Source organism: Brienomyrus brachyistius, chromosome 3, assembly GCF_023856365.1.
Source record: "Brienomyrus brachyistius isolate T26 chromosome 3, BBRACH_0.4, whole genome shotgun sequence".
NCBI classification, from domain to species: Eukaryota; Metazoa; Chordata; class Actinopteri; order Osteoglossiformes; family Mormyridae; genus Brienomyrus; species Brienomyrus brachyistius.
This window is the reverse complement of record NC_064535.1, coordinates 19,078,663-19,104,065: the sequence shown is the minus strand read 5'-3', so window position 1 is coordinate 19,104,065 and position 25,403 is coordinate 19,078,663. Positions and strand designations below refer to the sequence as shown.

At 45.4% G+C, this 25,403-nt stretch overlaps 1 protein-coding gene across 6 annotated transcripts in view; it reads right to left on the bottom strand.

The window, feature by feature from the left end:
- The window catches only part of ltbp1 (latent transforming growth factor beta binding protein 1), a 75,988-nt gene that overhangs the window by 6,106 nt on the left and 44,479 nt on the right, over positions 1-25,403 (bottom strand). For 3 of the 6 annotated variants that reach the window (XM_049007994.1, XM_049007993.1, XM_049007998.1), the window contains 18 exons: positions 24,913-25,080; positions 23,487-23,675; positions 22,447-22,469; positions 20,503-20,605; positions 19,393-19,479; positions 15,978-16,103; positions 13,878-14,003; positions 12,869-12,988; positions 11,284-11,406; positions 10,675-10,797; positions 10,253-10,378; positions 9,987-10,115; positions 7,705-7,827; positions 7,433-7,564; positions 4,232-4,372; positions 3,101-3,262; positions 2,271-2,357; positions 2,017-2,145 (listed from right to left, as the gene is read on the bottom strand). In XM_049007994.1, coding sequence (XP_048863951.1) covers positions 2,017-2,145; positions 2,271-2,357; positions 3,101-3,262; positions 4,232-4,372; positions 7,433-7,564; positions 7,705-7,827; positions 9,987-10,115; positions 10,253-10,378; positions 10,675-10,797; positions 11,284-11,406; positions 12,869-12,988; positions 13,878-14,003; positions 15,978-16,103; positions 19,393-19,479; positions 20,503-20,605; positions 22,447-22,469; positions 23,487-23,675; positions 24,913-25,080 — 2,217 coding nt within the window. The remainder of the gene's footprint in view (positions 1-2,016; positions 2,146-2,270; positions 2,358-3,100; positions 3,263-4,231; positions 4,373-7,432; positions 7,565-7,704; positions 7,828-9,986; positions 10,116-10,252; positions 10,379-10,674; positions 10,798-11,283; positions 11,407-12,868; positions 12,989-13,877; positions 14,004-15,977; positions 16,104-19,392; positions 19,480-20,502; positions 20,606-22,446; positions 22,470-23,486; positions 23,676-24,912; positions 25,081-25,403) is intronic. The other 3 variants (XR_007396892.1, XM_049007997.1, XM_049007996.1) reach the window with 3 other exon arrangements.

The window sequence follows — 25,403 nt, the reverse complement described above, 5'->3', positions numbered from 1 at the left end:
TCCAGAGGGAAAGCTACCCCAATGCTATGTCCTATCTACCCATTGCTTTAATGAGTATAACCCTAATTCATAGAACCCGCCAAATTCAAAATGCTTTGATTTTCACACCTATTAATCTCAGGCTGGTAACTTTGGATAGGTATAACGCACAGACATAAATCGCATATCGCTACAATTGAGAGGACTTACTCAGTCCGGTCATCCAAGTTGCAATGTAGTGCACTAAAGTATCTCAGAGTAATCCTGTGCGCAACAAGGCATATATTTTCCACCAAAACGCACCCGTATTAATCCATAGGACATCAATATTATTCACATTAGATGGAAAACAAAATGCATATTTGCTTCCACAATGATCCATGTACTACTCTTCTGGGGGAAAAAATATTTATTTTATAATTTAGTTATTATAAACCTATAAATAAAGAGATAGAAAAATAATCAAAAATTGGCTGGAGCTCGACTAGAACTGACAACAAAATGCAGCACTCTATTTTTTAGGAAGAAAATTACTTTTTCTATTATATTTCTATATTTTCGTAATATTTATTCACCAAAGTTTTCATGTGTATGTTTGTGGTTGAGCTCCATTAAATCAGTTCATATTGAAAGTGTAACACCTCCCACATGTAAACACAATGACGTGCTACAGTATTGGTTTGTTGTTTCAGACTAAAGTGTCGACTAAAAGTTTCATTCTCAGATTTCACTTTATCATAGTGTTATATAGGTAGAAAAATGCTAAACATTCAGCATTAGACTCTAAAACGGTCTGATATTTTTGTGTTTCTCCAGTGGATCATAAGCTAAACAATGCTTTTCTTCAATTTCATTCAGATGTTATAAAGCAATAAATAAATATATATATGTATATATATATATATATATATATATAAAACCATGTATTGCTGTCTATCAGATAACTTCAACAAGTTACCAAATGGATACAAAATCAGATATTCACTTCCGCCTGGCACTAACCATGTATTCCTTCACAATACTAGGCCATAGAAAGGTCCCCATTGAAACCCCTGCATTCTTAGAGACTCTAATCTCAACATTTATAAGATATTTGTTGTCTTTATATTAGATACGATTAGATACTGAGAAATTTCAGTAACCACAAGCAGTTTTTCCTCATAAAAATGATATCAAGACTATGTCGGCATTTACACATCAAATTATGACATGTGTAAGGAGCCCAAAATGTCCTGAAAACAAAACCATAAAGCACATGTGGCTAATTCATGTACATACTATGTAATAAGCCTATAATCAAAGGGACAGGGTTGTAAGAGTTAACCCAGCCATGGAAACGCTGCCACACAAAATCGATACATATATGAATGCTGGGGGTTTTACACTGCACATTGCAAGGGGTTTCTGTCCCAGCAAAAGTATCACTCTTGCGCACAAGGGCAGAATTTTGGGCTGAGCATCGGAGGGGTTGAGGTTTCCACCCATTTAAGGGGGTCCAGGGATTTATACGAATAAATTGCAACTATGCCTACATGGGTTTCAAAGTTAAATGCATCGTGCAGCGTGCAGACAGAGCTTCTTGTATTTTGGCCAGGTGCATCTCCACATCACACGGGGCCGGCTGCGATTTCCAAAGCAATTCAGCATTCCAGACTGTGAAAAACATTCACCTCTGCGCCAGAAAAATTACACTTACCCAGGGTCAGCGGTTTTCTGCATGCTCCAAGCCCACAGCGCACATGCAGTGGGATCGTGGCCACCAATCAGCACCCCCCCCTCCCCCCCACCCCCAACCACCCTGTGGCATCCTGCCGGAGCAGCTCTGGCTCCTGTATCCACCCAGCCCCAGGTCTGTGGTCAGAGGCACGTCATGGCGCCCCACATCTTGCACCCCACCTCCCCAGACTCAGGGGATAGCCAATCCAGACTGACTGAACCTCAAAAACAGGCTGCCAGGGTAGTTCCACAACTGGCGCTGGCTGAGCGATGATGGGCCAGCAGCAACGGACGCCTGACGTGATCTGGAATGTGACTCACCGAGACACTGCAGCTTGACGTCGTCGTAGAAGAGGCCCTGCTTGCAGTAGCACTCATAACTCAGCGGTGTGTTCAGACAGAAGCCGCCCTTGCAGACCTCCTGGCTGAACAGGGCGCACTCGTCAGCGTCTGGCAGACACAAGAGGCTACCCCTTAGCTTACTATATTTATGTTTTATAGTAAATCATGTGGGTAAAATTATCCTGGTTATTTCTGAAACATTTAGGCGGTTGCCTTCTGGGGTCTCCGCCTACCTCTGTAGCTGGGTGATGTCCCTGCTCCAGCAACGTTACTGGTAGGGACACTTCCTTTCCCACCTGGACACATCTGCTTAAACTGGTCTGTTGAGGATGGAAAACCATATTAAGCCACAAAGGGCTGGTTGCTGAGCTCGTGGTTTAGCTGAGTAAAACCTCACCAAATGGTGTCACCAAAACAATTCCAGATAAAAACATCAGGCCGTGGATCTGCTAAATGCAAGGACTGGCCATTTTCATGCAATTTCGAGGGAATTTCCTGCTTAATCTGGACTTTATTAACAAAACTTATCAGACCACTGTTTAAACCAGCTGGGCTGAAACTCAGAGGAGATTAGAGAGAATAACATGTTCATTCCTTACTTCCTGAAGTTTCTCACAGAAGATTCATTTACATCTTCTGCCGTGTTAAAGCCTTGTTGATTTCTTGATTTCAAATACCTAGATTCCCTTACTTTACATTCCGTAAGTTAAGGAGTAAAAGCATGGACTGCAGAACCGGGGGGGTGGGGGGGGGGGGGGGCAACCATGCCTGCGTAACTTGAAGTATCATTAAGAGTATAGTGATGAGCAATCATGGAAAAAAATACCTACTAATTATTTAATACACTTTTTAAAATAAAGCCTGAATTATATCCATTTATTAATATAAAAGGTTATATCTGAGTTTTTCGAAAGCAAAAAGACAAGTGAACAGTTTAGAAGCATTACACGGGTCAAACAACATTGTGTGGCTTATTAGCAACAAATTACTCCATACATAATAAGATAATGTGATGCTTGGCCAAATAGAGTCACATAGTTGAGGTGGGGGGTGAGAGACTCACCAGTGCCCTCCACAGGGCAGGGATGCACCTCACAGTTGTCCCCCCAGCCGGCCCCCAGCGTGCAGCAGCACTCCTCCAGGGTCACGCTGCTGGCCAGCACATTGTCGCAGAGCTTCTCGTCGTTCAGGTTGTAGTAGCACTCTTTACGCTCCACTGAGGTGACTAGAGATCCGACGGCAGGCAGGCAGACAGACAGTCAGAGAACATCCATAGTGCCTCACTCTGGACTACCTAAGGATTTCCTACACATTTATAGTGGCTTCAGGGATAGCCAGTCAGACTAGGTTTCAGTATGTGATGAGCTTCAACAGGTCAGTATAAAAATTCCATAAAGCAGCCAGGATAACTAAGGCTACTGGAACTAGGCTGGTGGCTGCCAATTCACATGATCAGTGATCTGTGTCGGTCGGCTGAAACTCCAGCTGCAGGGCACTATGGATGCAACTGAGATAAATGGAATCAGCCTGTGGCTTAACGGAAAACATCTGGTTAATGATATACCTGGAGACTTAAGGTACCATCATACCCCAATTCTTAGGTCAGGTTGTGTTCTCTACACCATAAATCTCTCGATAATTACAGATCAGCCATGATTCATCTGCAACTGCCCCTTTTGGAGGAACACCTAAACTTTGCTAACATTTGGACAGTCTTTCCTTAAAAAAAAAAAAAAAAATCCCACATCTGAGCATGTCCATTGTCACTCCTAATTTGTTTTTTCACTATCGACTACATTATGGACCTGTAGGGGGCAGTACTACACAATTTCTCTGACGGGCAAAGCTCACACTTGCCCATTTGTTAATGGCAAAATCAATTTACACATTTCCTTTGGCTGAAATCACAGGGGACTGGGCTGTCTGGAAATGTTTGTGCAACCTAAAAACAATGCACAAGCAAAATTCCTCCCTGGGGGACCAAAATTGATGCTTGCTTCCCATCAGAATGGCATCCAGGATTACCTGCCTCACCCTCAATGTCAGGTTAGGAGTTTCAGCCATACACTTCAAACAGAGCAACCACAGACCCCAATGCTCTCTGGAGACCATTGGGCAATGGGTCCTCTTTGGCCCCACAGCTGACATCCCCATCTCATGACATCATGGCATGTAGTCAGACGGGGCAGGTCACCTGCGGGGGCAGGCCTGCACTTTGCTGTCATCTGGTCGTACTCCTGATTTTCTTTGGGGCACACGCATTGGAAGGACCCCTCCATGTTGCTGCAGACCGCCTCTCCACACAGCCCGCTGAACAGTTCACACTCGTTCACATCTGTGAAGGCAACAACAGGGAAGCATGCAGCCCCTTGCACATCATTAATCATCACCAATGCACCCTCACTCAAGAGCCAATGGGAATCTTCTCCAGATTTAGAGCACGCAGTTTGGTTGTTAGCTCACTGCTACCTTAATGTTCAAGGTTTCAAATCCCTACTCCAGGCCACTAGTCTGAATGTGAAACTAGGGACATGTTGATAGCGGATGAATAGAAGACCTTGCTCAAGCGGCCATAAAGAAGCATAGCCTCACCCCACACCCGTTTCAGGCTGTGTAAAAGCTCCAAGGTCGTAATTCCTTATCGTCTCTGAACCACGAAAACAACACGCGTAGCAGCCACCCGGCGTGTTTCCCAGGAGAGGCATAGAATGGTTTTATGTGCCAGCAAAGGAGTGTGAAAGTGCTGTAGCGACACCATGTTACCACTCATCCAGAGGGGAAAAAAGAAGTGAGACCCCAAAGCCTTGATGAGGTGGTAGCTGAACACGCATAAATCACTGGTGATGGCCAGGTCCAGACGCTGCCTCTGGTTCTATTAGCCAGAAGCTGTCCAGATTCCTTGGCACCAAGCCTTGCCGTCTCAGAGCACTGATTGTATCAAAACTCAGCTCGGTGTCCAGCCCAGGAACCATGTCTCCTGTCTGAGAAGAAAACCTTTTGCTTGCTGGTAAGTGGTGTCTTGCTGTGTAACCATAGGCATCATGATTCCGTAAATCAACAGATTTCACACCGTTATGAGAATGGAAGTCTTATACAGACAGAGGGTGCCTTTGGGTTGCGGGGGTCATACCGAACCTTATTTCAGAGTTGACACATTAGTAATGTCAGCTGAACAAACACTTACACATATGCACTGATATTAAAAATATAGCATGAAGTCGGACAAAAGAACTCTCTAGAACATCTGTAGCAAATCTGAGAAGCCGGGTGAGGCAGCAAAGCAAGGTCAGATGTGCCTGGAGAGGTTGTATTACACAGGGTAAAGATCGGGCCGTGGTTCTGGAGGTGGCGGGGGTTTGCTGGGGCTGTATAAAACTCTGCAGGGCTTGGGATAGGCTCATACTCTGAAGGGAGAGATGTGGTTGAGCTGAGGCTTGCAAGCAGGTTTACCAAATAACAAGACGGAAGTGGTGGCGTTCAGTCGGCTCCAAAAGGATCACATAGGACCTGCCGGCTACTGCGGCCTGCCTTCTTGAAGGAGGAAAATGGAAAAGATGGAAGCCCAGTCCACAGAAGCTACAAGACAAACAGCTTCAAGCCTTTCTTGCCTGTGTTCAAGCTACAGCTGATATCTTCTGAAAGGGGCCATTGACCACGCCAGATGGAGCATACTGAGGCTTTACCTGTGTGTCAGCAATCTTTCAGACACATGGGCCAGTTGTAGCCAGAAGCCTACAGAGATATCTGGATCTTCAGTCTGTTCAGCCCCGATAAAGTGCTTCGTGTTGCACCACTCAGAAACAATCATGGGGCAGAGGAGCGCAAAACAGACATTGGGGTTATGTTTAAAATATTAACCCCCCCCCAACAGGCCTTAAAGGGAATGATAATAAATGGTGGCATCAATCGTTGTCTGGGAATGGATTCGGCTCCTGACTGTTTGGAGAAGGGGGAGAGGGGGTATGTGGGTACTATCAGTGTGGTGAGTATGAGGTGGAACCCTGACAGATTCACAGTTTCTTTCTCTCTGTTTCTTTTTTGCTGTTTAAGTGCTTAGGATGCTTGTATCTGCTCCCCTGTTGATTCCTCAAGTACTTATACATGTGAGGGTGCTGTGTGTGTCTGTTTATTTTTCAGGTGGAGGGACAGTGGACAAAAAAAGCACCAACTGTGTTTTCATGCTGTTTTCTGTGCTATAATGGTCCTCGGGGTGCTTTTTAAAGCCATGCTGCATGGTAAGCCAAACTTACTCTGAGGTGGAGCGGCCCAAAAGCAAATGGAAATCTTAGCACAAGAAAAAGGCTGCATCACCTTAACTTGAACAAAGATTCAAGTCGATCTAGGTTCGGTCAAGAGCAAGGCTAACTGGCCCTCTAGCTGCTCGCTCAAAAGGTTGACGCTCAGGCTGTCGAACAAGACAGAATCATCTTTCTTCTGTGCTTTTCCACAAATTTTCCAGTGGAAAACAGTTAGTTCAGAAGGGCCCAGGCCAGCATCGGGGCCATGCAACAGGAAACAGCCTCCTTGGAGATACTAAATAACACAGCGTTTCATTGCACAGACTCTACAGAGCAGATGCAGATGCTACAAGGTTGCAATGCTGACCGTGGCTCAGGTTGTACGTCATTATAGCCTCCAACTATCCAGCATTACTTTTTTACTCGCAAGGCACCACAGGATGGAAAGCACATGGCATGTTGGAGGCCAGCAGCCTGGCCACCACCAGCGAACATGGAGAGCCAGACATCATGGAAACTGCAGTTTTCCTAGTAGACTAATGGGGGTTTTTGGAAGGCTGAGCTGCTTGCATCTGTGTGGATTATGGAAGCCGTATAGTAACAGCATCGCAGCTAAACCTAACTTAGGGCAGCATGTTTTGGCTGTGATCCAAGCGCCCAATCAACATGTTTTACTGTACTTATTAATAATTCAGCATAAAAGAAGTGGAGGGATCAGGCAATGAAAAAAGGCAACATTACAATGGGCATTTTCTGAAAGCGCCAACAGTAATTTGTTATATTTTTTTGTAATTTATCTGATCATCACTACCAGGGAGCCAGAGAGAAGCTCAGCCCATAATGCCAGTGGAGTAGATGCCATTTAATGCCATCAGATGGGAACTGCAGCTGTTACCCTAACTCACCTAAACAACGATGACCTACAATCGCAAGTCCTACTTTCTATTTTACGCCATATGATACCATGAATCATGTGGTCTCAGCTCACACTCAACCTCTAGCCGATGTCAGGTTTGACACCTCACACCCCTGAGGACTCGGCTTCAGAAGTGATCCACATAGTTCTAATGACACTTACAAGTAATTTCAGCAAAAGGGCATTTTGATTTACAGGAGATGGGAAATGCAGTCAAGAGGGTTGGGGGGGGGCTACTCACCCTCACAGCCTCCATGATGCCCCAAGCGGTGGCCTGGGGGGCAGTCGGCCCTGCATCGGTACGACCCCAGAGTGTTCTCACAGCGCCACCCCTCACAAATATTCTGCCCAAACTCCTCACACTCATCCACATCTGTGTGGAAACACAGGAGTCAGATGTTTGATGGCACAGTGAACAGACAAAACAAGCCAGAACCAGGCCTGCCGCTAGAAGCCTTTTCACCCAGAGAAAATTGCCTGCATGTGCACAGCATGCTAGGAATTAGAGCTTACCCAGGCAAGTGCTGTTGTCTGCCTGCAGGCGATAGCCTTGCTCGCACTGGCAGTGGTAGGAGCCCTCGGTGTTGATGCAGGAGCCACTGCTACAGAGGATTCCACCCAAGCACTCGTCCACATCTGCAAGACACAAACTCATAGGGGTCAGCACATGCTTCTGTGGCAGCCCTGTAGCCAGCCTGGTGCAGCTACGAGGCAGAGTGGACACTGCAGCATATGGACAAGGGTCTAGATTGCATTGACTAATAACCTAAAGGTTCTGGATTTACATCCCATAAGGGGGGGCTCCAATGACGATAAGCCGATGCAACCCAGGATTAAATAGTGCAACACACAGGAACATGTGGTGACAATCACAAGTTAGTACTCAGACTATTTGGGTGGGGCACGAGTGGCTATTCTACTTCAAATTATCAAAAGAAATTACTAATGTGAACTGATTTGAGTAAATAAATAAATTAAAATAATAAATAAATAATTATTAAGGAAATATGATGGATGATGATTTCACAGTGAGTGCTCTACAGCCCTGCAAAAAATTAAAAGACCACAGCTTAATTTTTTGTCTGTGAATATCTGTGAATAATACATATTTTTTGCAAACTGCAGCCTAGTTATTCCCTGTTTATCATTAATAAAGGGCTTCTTCCTTGCTTTATGGGACCTCAGTCCTGCTTCTAGGAGCCTGATACAAACTATCCTAGCAGTGCACCTCACACCTGCACAATTCCCAATCATTTTGAAGGTCACTGGATGTCATCCTTCAATTCCCGAGAAACTGTCAGATAACTTAACAGTCATCTCTGGCATTAGAATATCACTTCTGCCTTTTACCTGGCTGGTTTTTGATCATTGCCAGTGTCTCCTGATTCACCTTATTCTTAAGTACTTCTTTCTTAGAAATTTTGATTCTGGAAGCAACTTGCTGCTCAGCGTAGCCTTTTGTCAGCAGAACCACGATCAAACCATGGTTTTTAAAATGCAAATTGGTTAAAAAATATGGAGTGGTCTCTTTTTCCACGGCTGTATATGATACCGATTACTGAAGATATAAACCACAGCAAAAATGACCTGTTTTTTTGCATTTGATAAAAGCTGGTGATTGGCCTTTTACTGGTTAAGGGGTGGCAGAGGGGTTCCAATCACATCATTGGGAATCCCTTCCCAAAAGATCCAAAAAGGAGCATTTATCAGAGATGATACATGTCAGCTTTCACTCTCCTCTGCTGTGAGCCCCTGTGGTGCCTGGTCTGAACAAGCCAACTGGATAGAGGATCTCTCATCTCTCCCTCTGCCCTCTTTCTTTGTTAGCCGTGGTTCTGTATTCTGTGCTCAGAACCCAATTTTGCCATGCCACCTACTGGTGAAACCCTGGCATTTGCATTAACAAACAAACATTACTATTCTTGTCTGACATTTCCACATCTCACTGTGAAACAGAATATACAGACCTCATTCAGGCCATGTCAAGCACAAGGTCAGAATCTGGGTTCCTCGTCTGACCCATATGACTACAGTACAAGAAGACTCAAGTCACTCTGACATTTTACCTGTATGTTGTCAATAACAGTACTGTCACCAGAAATATAGCACAAAAAAATATTCTCATTCTATTTAACTTTACAGGAATAAAACTGCCATTTAGCTAACTGTCCTTAGCTCAGAGAGGTTAATCGAGCCCCTTCAAACCCAGAGGTAAGGGGCCGGCTGGGTTCCACAGCACCCCCGAGCCAGGGGAGACGTTAGCACAGAGAGAGCAGCGGCTGTCTTCCTGTGCGTCTAGACAGCCGGCTGAACACTTCCTCCGCACATCTTCTCTGTGGTGGGAGTGGGCATTTACAGCAGCCCTGGCACAAGGGGAGGGTTCTGGCCCAGGTCCCCAGTGGAAAAACAGAAGGAGCAGATGGGGAAGCCATTAAACATGACCCCCCCCCCACCTCCCCCTCCAGAGACACATCCAAAACATCAGCCCCATTATAACCTCCCTTAAGTAGAGAGCCAGGGACCCGGAGAGAGCAGGACAGATAATGCACTGAGGGACGCCAGTGTTCATTTACAGAGGGCATTCTGCCTTTGCAGAAGTGAGATGAGCCTCGCATCCTCAAGCACTGCCAGTGTGTGGCGGCTACTAGCAGCATGTGGATAATGCAGCGAAAGACACCAAGGAGGGTAATTTACTGACACACCAACACTGGAGTAGCAGCCTTCAGATATCAAGGAAGCGTGTGGCTAAGAGCCAGCAAGCCCAAGATCACTGTGGAGAAGAGGTATAGGCAAACCTTGACAGGTCTGGGGGTCCAAGTCTGTCGAAAAGCCGGAATTGCAGACACAGAGGAAGGAGCCTTGGTTGTTCATGCACTTGCCATGAGGACCACACAGCTCAGGGTCGTCCACACACTCGTCTATGTCTAGAGGGGTGGAAAAGATTCATGGATCACAGGGATAACGCACTTGCCTGAAGGGGTGCTGGTGGGTATACTGTAGGTATAGTGTGACAATGAGTGCATGCGCTCACACATATGTGCTCGCAGATGTGTGCCCTCACCCTCACAGTGGGTGCTGTTGTACAGATGGTAGCCGGGAGGGCACACACAGAGATAGGAGCCCAGGTTGTTCCTGCAGTCAGCCACACCCCCACAGGCCTGCAGCGTCTCCTTGCACTCGTCCACATCTGAAAATGTACTCATAGGTTAGCCACCCTACAGGTACACCCCCTCTCCACAGGTCAGTTCCCATCACCAGTAAGTATCTCTTCACAAGCTGCCCTTCCTTAGATTAGTCCTACACAGAATATAACAAAACCGTCTCCTTGCCGTGTCTGGGCTAGAACCTTGAATGTATCTGACTCTAAGATCAGACTAAACTTCTCTATAACAATGGACACTTATCGTCACTGTAATCCTACGTTACTACACCACTAACACACACTTTGGTGACACCAAGACCCACTCACCACGGAGACCTTACCATCACACTGGTTGCCAGCAGGGGAGAGCTTGAACCCGGGACTGCAGCTGCACACAAAGGAGCCCTCGGTGTTCTGGCAGTGACCCATGGCACATACCTTCTCATCCTGGCACTCGTCCATGTCTGTTTCCATGAGAACAGTATTTGGCCATGAGCAGGAGGCGGAAAGCCTGCCAGAACATGTCTACGGTGCAACTCGTAAGCACAAAACCCACAAGGGTGTCAAAAAAGATATTGAAAAGCATGACAACAAACTTGGTATTCCTCGCAGCACGAGACCGCCAAAGCAAAAGAGCTGCATGTCACTGTCATTAAGTTTTTACTATTTCTGTCAGCATTTGTGGAATTGTATGTTTTATTCAGCACAACTCCCAGCAGGCCATTAGATGGCTGAGACAGGCATAGCGGGGACCACAAACACTGTGCTGAACTGTGAGTTATGCTCCTGCCCATTAACCAGTGCACCAAAGGTCCCAAAGTTAGTCTGTCACTATACCTCCAGTCTATGGCTTTATGAATAAACTGAAGTTCACTGGGAGTCTTTTGCTTTGAATCTGTGCCTCCAGTTTTGGGACTGCTTTTTAAAACCCTCCCCCCAATAAATGGTACCTGCGCATGCTCTGCCATCCACTGTCAACTCATATCCGCTGTGACAGGTACACAGGAAGTAGCCTTCTAGGTTGGCACAGTTGCCATTGGCACACATGCTAGGGTCCCGGCACTCGTCGATATCTGGTCAGAGATCAGAGGGGCATCTGTCAGAGGACCCAATAAAATGGTGGGGATTCTCGACCCCCGAATAAGTTAAAAAATGCAGGCCTGAGACATGTTTAAAAATTAGGAGAACAGTACTGGGCCTCACCAGCAGCCTTAATCTACAGAAGTGTCTGGACTGCGTCTGTCTCAGGTCATAAACACAGGTATGAGCTTAATTTGGCTTCTCATGACTGCAGCATGAAAGTCCAGCACCTTATTGTAATCATCTGAACGCATGGAGTTGGTTTTGGTGGGGTTTTCATTCAGCTGGGATGTACTGTGAACCACGACTAGAACCCTGGAGAGTCTGGTGTGCCTTGTGTTCTCAACCACTGCCAGCATGTGGCACCTACCCCCAGAATGCTGGCTGCACAGTAACATAAGCAAGGAAAAGGTCAAATGTCATGGGCTCGGTTTTATGCTGACTGGAGCTAGTATAAAACAAACTGTCCATATTACATAATATGTTATTTCTGCCCATAGTTAAAGACCCTGCGCTGCTTTACATATATCATTCAGCAGAACCTCCTCCTTTGGGTTTACATGCATTAACAGAGTCATGGAGAACCACAGACATGAATTTTAGAATTCTTCAGGTCTGAAAGCATGGCTGCTGGTCTGGATCATGGGGCTAGGCCATTCTGGGGCTGCACAAACACAATTACAAATGCACAAACAAGACAGTACAGACCTGAGCCCCTGCCCCTGAGCACCAGGTCTACAAACTCTGAGCTGGGCTCCATCCTGCAGAATTGTGTTGGACTAAACTAAAGCAGAATGACCATCCAAAGGACATTGTCCTACCCCGTTAGAGCTTAATAAGCAGATCCATGCACTGGTGGAGCTTCCACACACACACACACATACACAAACTCTCACATCTAGGATATACCTATCCTTATGGGGCCCGCTCATTCACTTCTATGGGAAAAATGCTAATGCTAACTATGACAACCCCCACCCTGCCCTAACTATAACCATAAGTAACCAAGCAAAATACAAGAGTTTTTAGTTTTTTCATAGCAGTCACTGATTTTTATAAAATAGAGTTTTCCCTTTTGGGGACCAGGAAACCGGTCCCCATAAGGGAAAAAAACAGATATTTATCACGTTATGGGGACATTGTGTCCCCATATGGATAGGTATACCCGCTATCGCTTTCACACACACAACCACACACACAGAAATTACACCTTTCCAGCTCCTGTTTAATTCAAAATGATTTTAACTTGTTAATTTAGTAAATGCTTTTATCCAAGCGACATACTAATGAGAGAGTAGGGTCAGCCAGGGTTCCTAGAGCAATTGGGATTAAAGGGGCCGTGCCACCTTCTGATGACAGGTTTTACATAAAATAAATCACTAAATTAAACACAGCACACAGTCTAACCATTTGATGAGTGAGCTTAGGTACTGACAGGGAATCTCAGTGACGTACCAACACAAAGGCCTCCGCGGCCCTCAAAGCCTTCGGGGCAGGGGTCGCAAATGAAGGACCCAAGGGTATTGGTGCACATCCCAGCCGGGCAAATGTCAGGGTCCAAGCATTCATTGATATCTGCAGGACAGGAGGATCGCAGAGTACATAATATCAAGGGTAGGTCAAGTGTACACCAAAGGCAGACAAAAGGTACACTAAGAGTACACCAAGGGTACACCAAGGGCAGGCCAATGGAACACTAAGAGTACACCAAGGGCAGGCCAAGGGTACACTAAGAGTACACCAAGGGTACACCAAAGGTAGACCAAGGGTACAGTAAGAGTACACCAAGGGTACACCAAAGGCAGACCAAGGGTACACTAAGAGTACACGAAGGGTACACCAAGGGCAGGCCAATGGAACACTAAGAGTACACCAAGGGCAGGCCAAGGTTACACTAAGAGTACACCAAGGGTACACCAAAGGCAGACCAAGGGTACACTAAGAGTACACGAAGAGTACACCAAGGGTACACCAAAGGAAGACCAAGGGTACACTAAGAGTACACCAAGGGTACAGAAAAGGCAGACCAAGGGTACAGTAAGAGTACACCAAGGGTACACCAAGGGCAGGCCAAGGGTACACTAAGAGTACACCAAGGGTACACCAAGGGTACACTAAGAGTACACCAAGGGCAGGCCAAGGTTACACTAAGAGTACACCAAGGGTACACCAATGGCAAATAAAATTGAAGTCCAGGGTACACCATGGGCAGAACAAGGATGTAGCAAGGTTACTAAATTGCACACCTTAGATGTTTCTCCCTGTTTTACACCATACATTTTCTTTCCCTCAGTGAGACATATTAAAAAGAAGAGTATACAAGTGAACAGTCCCTGAAAATAATGTTATATTATACAGATTGCTTCATGATTGGAAACGGTACCAAAAAAAAACTTTTCTAAGCTTTCCAACAGCTCTTTGATTACAGGTACCAAGACAACGAGGCCCACTTTAATACAAGTACCTTCACAGCGGCCCACGTGGCTCATCCTGAAACCGTTTGGACAATGCTCGCAGGTGTAGGAGCCTGGTGTGTTGATACAGAGGCTGTCCTGGCCACAGACATTGGGGTCTTGGCACTCATTCACGTCTGCAAGGAACAGAAAGGGAACATTCAGGACGTCTGCTGTCAAATGTTCCTTCACCCACCAGCCGGGTGGCCACCATCACCAACCGCCATTCAAAAACTATGGCTGCCATTCACAAACCCTGCCTGCAGAGCAGGCATGTTAATGATTAACTCGGACCTTTGAGTTAGCACATAATTCTGATACATCATGAGAAGTGTTACTGGGCCTGGTCTTCCTGTGAGACCTCTGATGCCAGCACCAGTGCATCACGGGATATCTTCTCAGTTCCCACCAGACTGACCAATAGCTCCTCTGCCCAATACTGGCACCCAGACTCGACCTTTGCACTGAGCAGCTGCTTTCATTGCCCACCATGTCCTCTGGGCCTTGTCTGATTTCCTACCAGCTTTCCAGAGGTTGCCATCTGGAGAGGAAAACCACTGTACTGTGTGCTAGGCTGTTTAACAAGCTACCCCTCATTTCAGTAAATCTTCAGGGTTTTAAATGACAAATAAGTCTGTTCTATAGACAGAGAAATCAGCTCTTTGTCTGGGTCTGACAAGTCCAGTAAAAGCTGCTTGAAATGGTTACACAGAACTGGGACAAACCAGAAAAGGCATTTTAATTCAGCGTTTTCTAGGCAGACAATTTTGTTTCCCCAACATCCTGGCAACTTTTACATTTAAATGATGCTAATTACAGAAGTAGTGCAACTGAGGGCTGAAAAATTGCTACTCATTAGAAGCACATTTGGAGGCTGGAGGCAAAAAGACTGGATAGAAATTTACTGACAGAATCCACATGCAGCTTGCGTAGGAGACGAGGCCATTGTTACAGAGAGCAATAGAGTCTGTAGGGTCTCTTCTACAGACCAAGGGGACACATTACAATGAAAATCTATCCATCCAAATACACTCTACTGATAATGGGTTGGTCTTTTTGAAAGGTTATCATTTCATTATTAATCTGTATGACATGCCACTCCTTGCAAGCATACATCGAAACGTCACCAACAACAACACGAAAACAAAGATTTCTTTCAGTCTGAATTATAGCCCTCAGGTTTCTTTCAGACTGGGTTAAAGGTTTCAGATCTCTTTCAGACAGGATCATTGCCCTCAGATCTCTTTTGGATTGGGTCACAGGCTTCAGATCTCTTTCGGAAGAGCTTAAAGTCCCCAGATCTCTTTCAGACAAGATTAAAAAACTCAGACTTCTTCTAGTCTGGGTTAAAGCCATAAGATCTCTTTCAGTTCGTTCAAAAATTTATCGAACCTAAATGCAAAAAAAAAAATGTTTGAATGACCTCATGAGTTTATGGTGACACTCAAACTACTACCCAACACTTCATTAAAGCAGTGAGGTATCCCATCACTGCAGTTCACCGCTGTGTTCCTCTGGCACCGCTCTCTAGCATGTGTTTCTGTGGGGAGAGTGGTCATATTTTGAGGCATGCATGTAGCATGCAACTTTATGGGCAAAACTTTCTGTTGGCAGGAAATTAACAAAAGGTCATTCCTACCCAGTGCAGGGCACCTAATTATAGCACCGGCAATATTTATATATGCGAGATCGGGAAGACGATTATTCGAGCGTTTGCTAATGGTGCACATTGCGACTTTTCCAAAAACAGTTTCCCTCTGGGGACAACGCTTCAAAGCCAGGACCAATTGGCGAGAAAACTAAAGAGTAACACACACAGAAACCTAATTGCCATCCCAAATGTGTCCCGCTCTGTTAAAACATGATGCTGACCAGCCCATGCACCTTCCTGTCAGGAGGTTCCCTGCCCATGCATCCAGGCATTTGCATTTTCCCCTCGTTTTTATTTTGCAGTGCAGAAAAGCTTCAAAGTGTCACTGATACTGTACGAGAGGTATTGCTACCCACTGGTCTGATAAGAACCACGATGAAGCACCAGTACATCAGACTAGCTGATTCCTATGAGCAGAATAAGAGTGATAAAAAACAGGTTGAAAGGGGCACAGATTTACCTTGACAGGTGGTCTTCTCCTCATCCAGCTGGTGACCATCATGGCATACACAGATGTAGCCTTCTGGAGTGTTGTAGCATATCCCAGGGCCACATATATCAGGGCTCAGGAGGCACTCATTCACCTCTACAAAAGGACGGGGGGGGGGGTGGTTAAAATCTAATCTGGTCAAGACTCACTCTGGATTCTATCCAGCAGACAAAGCTGGGGGTGAGACCTTGAACACTGAACAGTACTTCTCCAAGGCCAGCCTAGACACTTCCCACCCACCCCCCTTCCAGTACAGCCTAATTATTTTAATACATACCATCTTCCCATCCCACTGCTTTCCAGAGCCAGTGTGGAATCACATCTGACGTCAGCCTGCTGGAGGTCACATTCACACAACACTGGATGTGGCCTACCCCACTGACCCAACTCTCAGATTCTGCAGATGTGCCACTTCCGCCCCGTGACCCTGCCGCCGGTAATCAAATAAGTTATAGAGACACAGAACAATGTGGCTTCTGTACTGTATATCCTCCTTCCTTTCTACAGTCCAGAAAAAATATAACTAAACAACTTCCTTCAGCTGCTCAGAAAAAAAAACAAGTGAACCACTTTGGGCTTATGGATGTGGTTTTGTTTTTCTCTAATGATATTAAAATGACACCTTGACTGTTGGTCTCGTAGACTGCAGAAATGTCGATTTCCAAGTAATGCAATTGAGTGGTGAAGAGATATGAGGTAAAGGTGAGCTTTGACGGCATTTTGTGTTACATTACATATACATAGTGTCCATGGTAGAAGGAATTGGTAAATCACGTGCTACAATTTAAAAGAAAAAAATACAAATAAATACACATTGTTTTCAAGTAATTCTCTAGCAAGATTTATTTATTACTGAATTTACTTGGAATTTAACTTAAAGGTCTACAGAAATTCTGAAATGCAAAAAATATTATTAAGGTTTTGCCCTAATATTGGGGTGTGGTGGTGCAGTTTCGCCTCACACCACTGGGACTTGGGATTGAGTCTCTGCTAGGATTCTACAGTATGTGTGTGGAGTTTGCATCCTCTCCCCATGTCGTTGTGGGGTTTCCTCTGGGTGCTCTGATTCCCCCGCCCCCCCCCCCCACAGTCCAAAACATACCGAGGCTGATTGGAGTTTCCAAAATGCCCATAGGTGTGTGTGTGAGTGAGTGACTGGTGTGTGAGTGTGCCCTGAGATGGGTTGGCGCCCCATCCTGGGTTGTTCCCTGCACGGAGTCTGTAGCCTTCAGCATAGGCTCCACTACCCTGAATAGCACAAGGGGTTTCAGAAAATGGACGGATGGATGCCCAAATTCAGGAGAATCACTGATAACTATTCCCAATGATTCATTGTACATCCCAAGAAGCAGAGGGTTGCTCCTTAAAGCATCTTGAACTATCCATAACATACCTCAAAGACCACAAGGCAACCGTTAGAGACGAGGTTATTTTAGTTAATGAAAACTAAAACTAAGAGTGAAAAAATATTTTTGGTAACTGAAATAAAAATGTCATAAATGAAAACTAAATACTAAGTATAAATACAATGATCAATGCAACACAAACAAAAACTAAATAGAAATGCAAGTAGAATCGGCTCCGTTTTTGTTTTCTCTCCCTCAATTTGCATGCAGTTTACATCACACTATTCCACCCACAGGAAGCAAAGACTGTCGTCCGCCATGTTGGTGCATTTCTCGTCTAGTCGAGGTACTTGTATATGTTTTTTTTTTTTTGCTTTCATCAAGGTTGTGTGGACTAACAACAGTGTTTGCAACAAAGGTAAAGCGTTCATTAGGATTTCAAAAATTGCAAATAACCTTGATCCTGAGAAGAGAGATTAAGTTTTATCTAGTGAGTGCTGCTGCACATTCTCTCCATTCTCTCTGTCTCACATACACACACGAAGGTGCTCTACAGTGGTTAATGTGCATGTAAATGAAAATGTAAATGGCGGAAACATGTAAGTCACTTCCAGTGTGGCATCAAAACATGGTAATGAAAATTACAATGCTAAATCAAAACTAAACTAAAACTATTTGTACATTCTTAAAAGAAACACAAACTGAACTAAAACTGAAATACAAAATGGAAAACTAAATAAAACAAAATCTAATGCAAATTTGAAAACTATAATATGAGAGGCTCCTCGAGCTCATAACCCTCCACCTGCCTGAAGTGTCACACAGTCAGCTCTTGAACACAATGGACTCCATTACAGAAGCAAAAACTGTAGTTGGGAAGGAGAAGCCTCACTGAAAGCTGAACCATTTTTTTCAATGATGATGGATGGTTTGGTCCATCCCTTTTTCTCATTATTCTTCTTATTGCACATGCATCTTTCTAGGTGTCAACTGCAATGAAGTTGCAGCAGTTAATATTTCCTCATAAAATTCTGGAATGTACACCAAGTGTAATTAAGGGTATATTTAAATTAGGCTTGCGTAGACACAACATGGATGATTTTCTAATTACAGGGCCAACTTTCTTAAGTGGATGAAAAAGGAGACATGATTCCATGGCTATGTTTCCCAAATGTCTTTCGTCAATGCTCCTCATAACATTTCTGTGGCCACTTAATTTGGTGTCACCTTTCACAGACGCGAAGCCAAACACACATAGAAAGCAGTCTGGGGTTTTGGATTTCCTCTCAGAGCTCAATGGCCAGAAATATCCCTGCTGCCTATGATTGGCCGAGCCACGCCTTCCTGCCACTGCCTTCTTTGGCCTCAGACTGTGGCAGCACCATCCAGAACATCCAAATAAAAACATGTGTCCCACCCAATTAGTGGTCTGGCCTTTCCCCTGCCTGACAACAGCAGTGAGAAGCTCCAGCACACAGACATGAGACGGACGGAGCTGCTTCCTCAAAATTGCTTAAACCAGACACAGGCTATTTTTGAGATGCTGACGCCAGGTGACATGGTTTTGACCAACTGCCATTGATGCTCATTTAATAAGCAAGAATGCAAATCAAATCAAGCTGCTACAGCTATCAATCCCTCTATTCCCCAAATTAAAGTATAGAAGCTCAGACAACAACAATGGGGCTGACAGCAGAGAAACCGTAATGTTTCCAGTTGAAGCAAATTCTTTTAATCCATCAAATTTTACTGTGAATTTACATGCAGGTTAAATGCCCCTGAAGGTACCCTCAGGAATAATAGGATTTGTACTCTTTAAACAACCTGCCCAGACACATATGCATTCATTCATTTCCTGTTTTGTGACTAGAAATGGGCACATACTGTATATCAGAGACTCCCAACATTGCGTCTGGAGAAATGGGATAAATATGGCTGGGGAGATGGATAAAAAGAAAAGATGCAAGGGAGAGAAGGGGGAAGAGGTCACTAATGCAGCTTGATGGGTCATGGGTGTAGTGGGGGTCAAAAGGTCTCACCTGCCAGCTGGGTGGGGGCAATGTCCTGGCTGGCGCTGGACGGTAGGATAGCCACGGGGGCGGGCGGTGAGGTCTTCTCCACTACCTCTATCAGTCGATGGAGAGAGGAGAGAATGGAATCAGCCACAGAAATGAGCTGGTACGTGTAACTTAAGCATCGAGACCTGTGTACAGAATGCAGACTGTACCAAGGAAAACATACAGCGTGCCTGCAACACCTCACCAGCACTTTGATAAAGATGACTGTCAACAATAGAGTGATGCCCTGTGTGCTAGACACAGAGCACTGTGACATCACACACAAACAACACCACCGGGTGACATGGTTCTGACTGGCCGCCATCAATGCTTATTTAATAAGCAAGAATGCAGCCCAAACCAAGCTGTTTTCTGACAAGATTTCTGGTTCTGTAAAACCTGCTCAATTCCTTGTCTAACAAAAATTGGAGTCAGTACTGGTGTGAATTTCATTACAGCACCCTGGGACAAAAACCTATCTATCACACTCACATCTGGGGACTTCACTGCATTGGGTTTGGCATCTAAATATTTTTCTTTGGCCGGGGGGGGGGGGGGGGGGGCAGTCTCCCACAAAGATACAAAAATGACTTGTCATATCAGACGAACAAAATGGGAGTAAGTATGAAAGCAGCACATGTGTGGAATGAAAGTGAAGCAGACCTGGACAGCTGTCAGACTACGTGTGAGTGTGTATGGGGTGAGGATGGACTGTGAGCTGCTAATCACATTAAAGCACAAACCAATCAGCTGAAACAAAGCCAGCAGTGTAATACACGGTTGTGTAATTGTATGACGCATTATGTGCTAAATAGCAAACATTTATTTCTAAGTGGATTACAGTACTAACAAGACATTACCAGATTATGGCACAATGGATGGTACTGAGTACTTCAGCTGAATTACGAATTGAGTTCTTGTAGATTTAGCTCTACACTTCATACTGTCATGGTAATGGTGACTCTTGACATCTGTGGTATACTACTGATATCTATGGTATGTTTCAGATTCTTCACGTCTGTGGTATAATTTTATTGCCTATGATGCCTGCACCCTTCCAGATGCAAGACGGTAGGGTGGGTGTTTAGACACCTGGGTAGTTGGGCTCCATCCGTATGGTCGAGACACCAGGGGACAGCTGGGGCTGGCCAGGCTCGCCCCCAGACTTATTATTAGCACCAAAAATAATGAGCTCCTGGATCACAAAGACAAGACAGAGAAGGGGTCGGGTTCAAAGCAGACAACCGGACCAGAATGGGGTCGAATACAGCCATAGCGCCCATCCCCACCTCCACCCCTCCCATCCCCACCTCCACCCCTCCCATCCCATGCAGTGAGCACATGCTGCTTCACGTCCACGGAGCGATGCGAAAGCCAGTGGCAAAAAAGTCGCAAAGAGAGAGCAGAGCCAGCCGGAGGTATTGGCCTCAGGCCCCAGCTGCGTCTTAAAGCGGAACATCAAAGAAATTAACCTTTCTGCTTGTTTGCTCCTGTCCTAATGGGAAAAAGCATGTTGAACACTCTTCTAAAAGTCCACAAATGTTTAGAGTCCTTGGCTCCTCCACCTCCAACCATTTCAATTCCCTGCTGCTTGGCCCTTGCCCGGTTTTTAAATTTAAGCCTCATACCCCATTTGTTGGGTGCCTTTTCCTGCAGCCAAACGCTCTCCGATGAAACAAGCGATCCTCTCGGAAAAAAAAATAATAACTCTCCTGTGTTCCTTTCACACCTTGGAAAATGTTGCCCTCTCTGCATATTTCTGTCCCTGGGGGTGTCAAATCTTTTCACCTTTCCCTGCGGAAGCCATGAACAGAGTTTAGCAGAATGTGAGAGAGAGACTCAAAGGCATCAAAAAACATTCAAACCTTAAGCCCATAAGTGATTACAATTTCTATTCACTAACAGAGAATCCCTGTTCCACTCTACATTCGGTTCATAGTACGATTCAATAAATTTTATTCATTAGTAATGATAAGCAGGTGAGTCAACAACTTCCTTTCGGGCTAAGAATGGTTTTGACAAATCCCAAAGCAATCAAACGCGTACCTTCTCAGAAGCCTCCACCAGTATAAATTATTTTATTGCCAGTGTATTTACTGCTGGCCTAACCTCTTTGGTGGTTAAAGTGAGCGTAGATTAACCTTGCTCCAAGTGATGATGTCAGGGAAAAATGTGCTTATATAAATAATGCTAATACTGAACTCTCAGCTATTCTGCTTCTTTTGGTGAAGGGCAAAGAAGAGACAAACATGGATTTATTTCCTCCTCTGAAAGGGAGATGACTTTTATTTTTTCCTGTTACATGCATTTCAAGCCATGAGTTGAATTTAAATCACCCAAAGACCACCCATCCATCCATTTTCCAACCTGCTTATCCTACTGGGTTGTGGGGGGTCTAGAGCCTATTCCAGAAGCAATGGGCAAGAGGCAGGGAACAACCCAGGATGGGGGGCCAGCAAATCGCAGGGCACACTCACACACCATTCACTCCTACGGGCAATTTAGTAAGTACAATTAGCCTCAGTGTGTTTTTGGACTGTGGGGGGAAACCGGAGTACCCAGAGGAAACCCCACGACAACATGGGGAGAACATGCAAACTCCCCACACATGTGACCCAGGTGGAGACTTGAATCAGAGTCCCAGAGGTGTGAGGCAACAGTGCCAACCACTGCACCACCATGCCACCCCCATCCAAAGACCAACAAAAATGAAAAAGGAGGCAACTAAACCGATACTCCAACTACACATGAATTTCCAGGGCATTTGCAGGTCATAGGAGATCTCAAAGCTGGGGAAAGAGATGATCCAGAACAACCCAAGAAGCTGGATATATGACTGTGGGCACACTTGGGGAAAAAGCTATGTTATGCTCTGTTTTTTTAGCAGATGCTAAAGTGACAGCCAAGGGAAAAGGCGTACCATGCTGAGATGATGCCACCTTTGCATGCAAGCAGTAACCCGCTGCTGCGCCTGTCAGGTCACTGCCATGCTTCTGGAAGGCACAGCCCTTTTCCACATGGGGTTTCATAACCTACCTGCTCAGGTGCTGTTGTGACTACTGGAGTCGTAAGGGGGAAAAAATAAAATAAGTTCTCAGATTTGTAGAAATGTAAATGTGATTAACTGGTCTTGTTTGTGTCCCTCATCTCGAAAATGCTGTAATAAACCGAGTCATTGGTAATTTTTCCCACTCTTCAGACCGTTTTCACTGAAACAATGCAGGTTTTACAAGTAAGAAGTCAGCACTGATCATGCAACTAGCCCATCTCTCTGCCAACGTTACACACTCCCCTGTGATCCCTACCCCTCTCTGGGCTCGACTGACATGTCTGCTCATGATGCCAGGTTTCTCCTTGTCAAGTGACAAACACGTCCAGAGGAACAAGAGGGAAAAAGTCCACTTCATTCCAAAAGAAGGTTTTGGAAGGCATCCTTTAGCTAGAGCCTGCAAGCTTTCCTCCTGGGTGGAACTGTGAACATATTCGACTGACACCTTTACACAGCAGACATGCTATATGTTCTGCGCTCCCTGGGGACCAAGATCTGATCTATATTTGAGGAGGATTGGAAGCACTGGGTACAAGGACAACACAGAAGGCAAGCAGGGCTACAGGCACCATGGCTTTGCATAAGGTGCAACCTATGGTGCATAAAAACATGGCGCATAAGACACAAAAGGGCAAAGCAAAAAATGGGAACTGGTCACATGATTCAGAGATTCCCATTAAATCCCTACAGGGTGGTAGGTATCCCACCCTTGTTATTTAGGAAATTTGAAGTGATGGCTTTCTATGAATCTAATTAATTTTCCACTCATATGCCATGAGAAACTTGGCTTAAGCATCTCACTCAAAGGTGCAACAGAAAAGTCCTCTGTGAGTTTTCAACAAGAGTCTATGTCCTTAGCCGTTATGTAGTACAGAATATAGAGCCATAAAACTAAGTTAAGATATTTATTGATTAATTGAGTAGGTGTTTGACCGATACTAGGACCGCATTAACTCAAGTCATGCCCTCAGAAGTGGGTACGTCAGATATCTGTGTGAAGACAGCCATACGGTTACAGTACACTCACCTGGGATGGCTGGGACCTGCCTTTCAGTGATGCTAAGGGCCTCAACATGCTTCTCTACTGTGGGTGAAGGAAGTAGAGGCACCAGGGGCTTCTGGGGGATGGCCATATTCGGCTGGTTGAAGGGTTTCGGCCTGTAGGTTCCTGTGACGGTGTAGCCCATTCCTCCGGGGCAGATATCCTTGAAGTCAGCTACACATAAATAGGCACATGCCCCCCCCCAAGTGAAAAAGCAGAAGAACATGCACCTTACTCATTTTATAACCAGACAGAGATCCAAAATTCTTGCTGATTCCTTATATCACAAACTATGGCACAAGAGAGTTAGGCTAAATCCAGGACTAGTGTCAAAGTAGACATCCTGATCATCACTTCTGGGTACATCTGTATTGCACTCTACTATGGGCTTATGTTTGTCCCTTCATCTCAGCACAGGCCCAGACCACAGATTTATCCCCTCCAGTTGGACTAATGGACACTTGGAACTCTGAAAACAGTACACTATACACAGGACTGCATTCAAGAAAGCCTACAGATCAGCACAGATTTCTGACCATTTCCTGTGATCCCACTAAAGCTCCCAGGTGGCGTAGGCTTCCAGAAAACAAAGCCTGTTCTTCCATGCAAGGCCTGTCACAGCATGATGTTGCACATCCCATCTGCCTGTTCCAGTCCATTTCCACAAGAGAGTGGGCCTTCCACTTAGCCCTGTTGCCACTCTTAATCCACCTGTTGTTTGGAGATGTTTCCAGCAAACAGCCCATTCTCTCAATCTTCTAGCTTGCAAAAAGCTGAACTGAAACCCCAGGAAGGTGTTGAGACCCACACCTCTCTGGTTTGGGATGCATACTGAGCACAGTTCTCTCTTCACTGATGTCAGGGATGTTATAACTTTCATATACCTCATGATTATTATTGCTGTTGTTACACATTTGTTCCTCTGTTATCACGGACATCCGGACAGCCTTCAGGTATTTATCTAGTACCCAGAGTCTCTGATAATGACTGTAATGTCAGACAAACCCTAACCCCTTCCTCTGCACAACCTAATGGAACAGTTCCTCTGCTTCAGAGATGGTTATAAGCAGATGTTAATGATTGAAGCTAAAAAAATCAAACTGTGTTCCTATAACTGTGGTGAAAGCAAAGTGTCAAAAAATACATATATCCAGGCAGGTCTGGTTTCGAAACACATGCACTGAAACCCATATTTGGAAAAAGCTACAGGAACCCATTCAGCCCCAATATACTCAAGACCTCCGAACCAGGGTGCCTGAGACACCAGGAAGAGTCGAGTAGAAGCCTTGATATGTTAGAATGATGTGAGAAGCGACTACTGCAGCGCGGTGGACATGCAGGGGTCATGTGAGGGGGCAGGTGAGGAGAGGTCAGGCTCCACCCCATGGGGCAGGGTGTGGGCGGGACTTACCTGTTCCAGGAATGGGACACCTGTCACAGCTCGGGCCCCAGGCCTTGCCCACACTGCAGCAGCACAGCTGTTTGGTCAGATGGACTGACAATGGGTGCAAACACTGCCTCCCTGAACTGACAAAGCGGAAACAAGCCCCCTCCTGCTCATGGACCATGGGGGTATCGGCTGGGGTGCAGCGGGGGATGGGAATAGGGTGTGGCAGAGAAAGAGAGAGAAAGAGAGAGAAAAAAGGAGAGCGAGAGAGAGAGAGAAGAAACTCCCGTCACCAGAATCTCCTTAGACTGCAAAAATGCTTGGAGATACCTAACCTATCAGAAGGGGCCTTGAGGGCTACATGTTACGTCCAACGTATTTTTGGGGCAATTAAAATGAGCAGAGTGCAGCCACAGCTCAGTGCAGAGATGGCAGCTTATATAAACATGCAGCGCAGAGGGGCAGAGTCAAGTAAGCTCTGGGTTCATGTTTATATGGCATGATAGAGCAGCAGG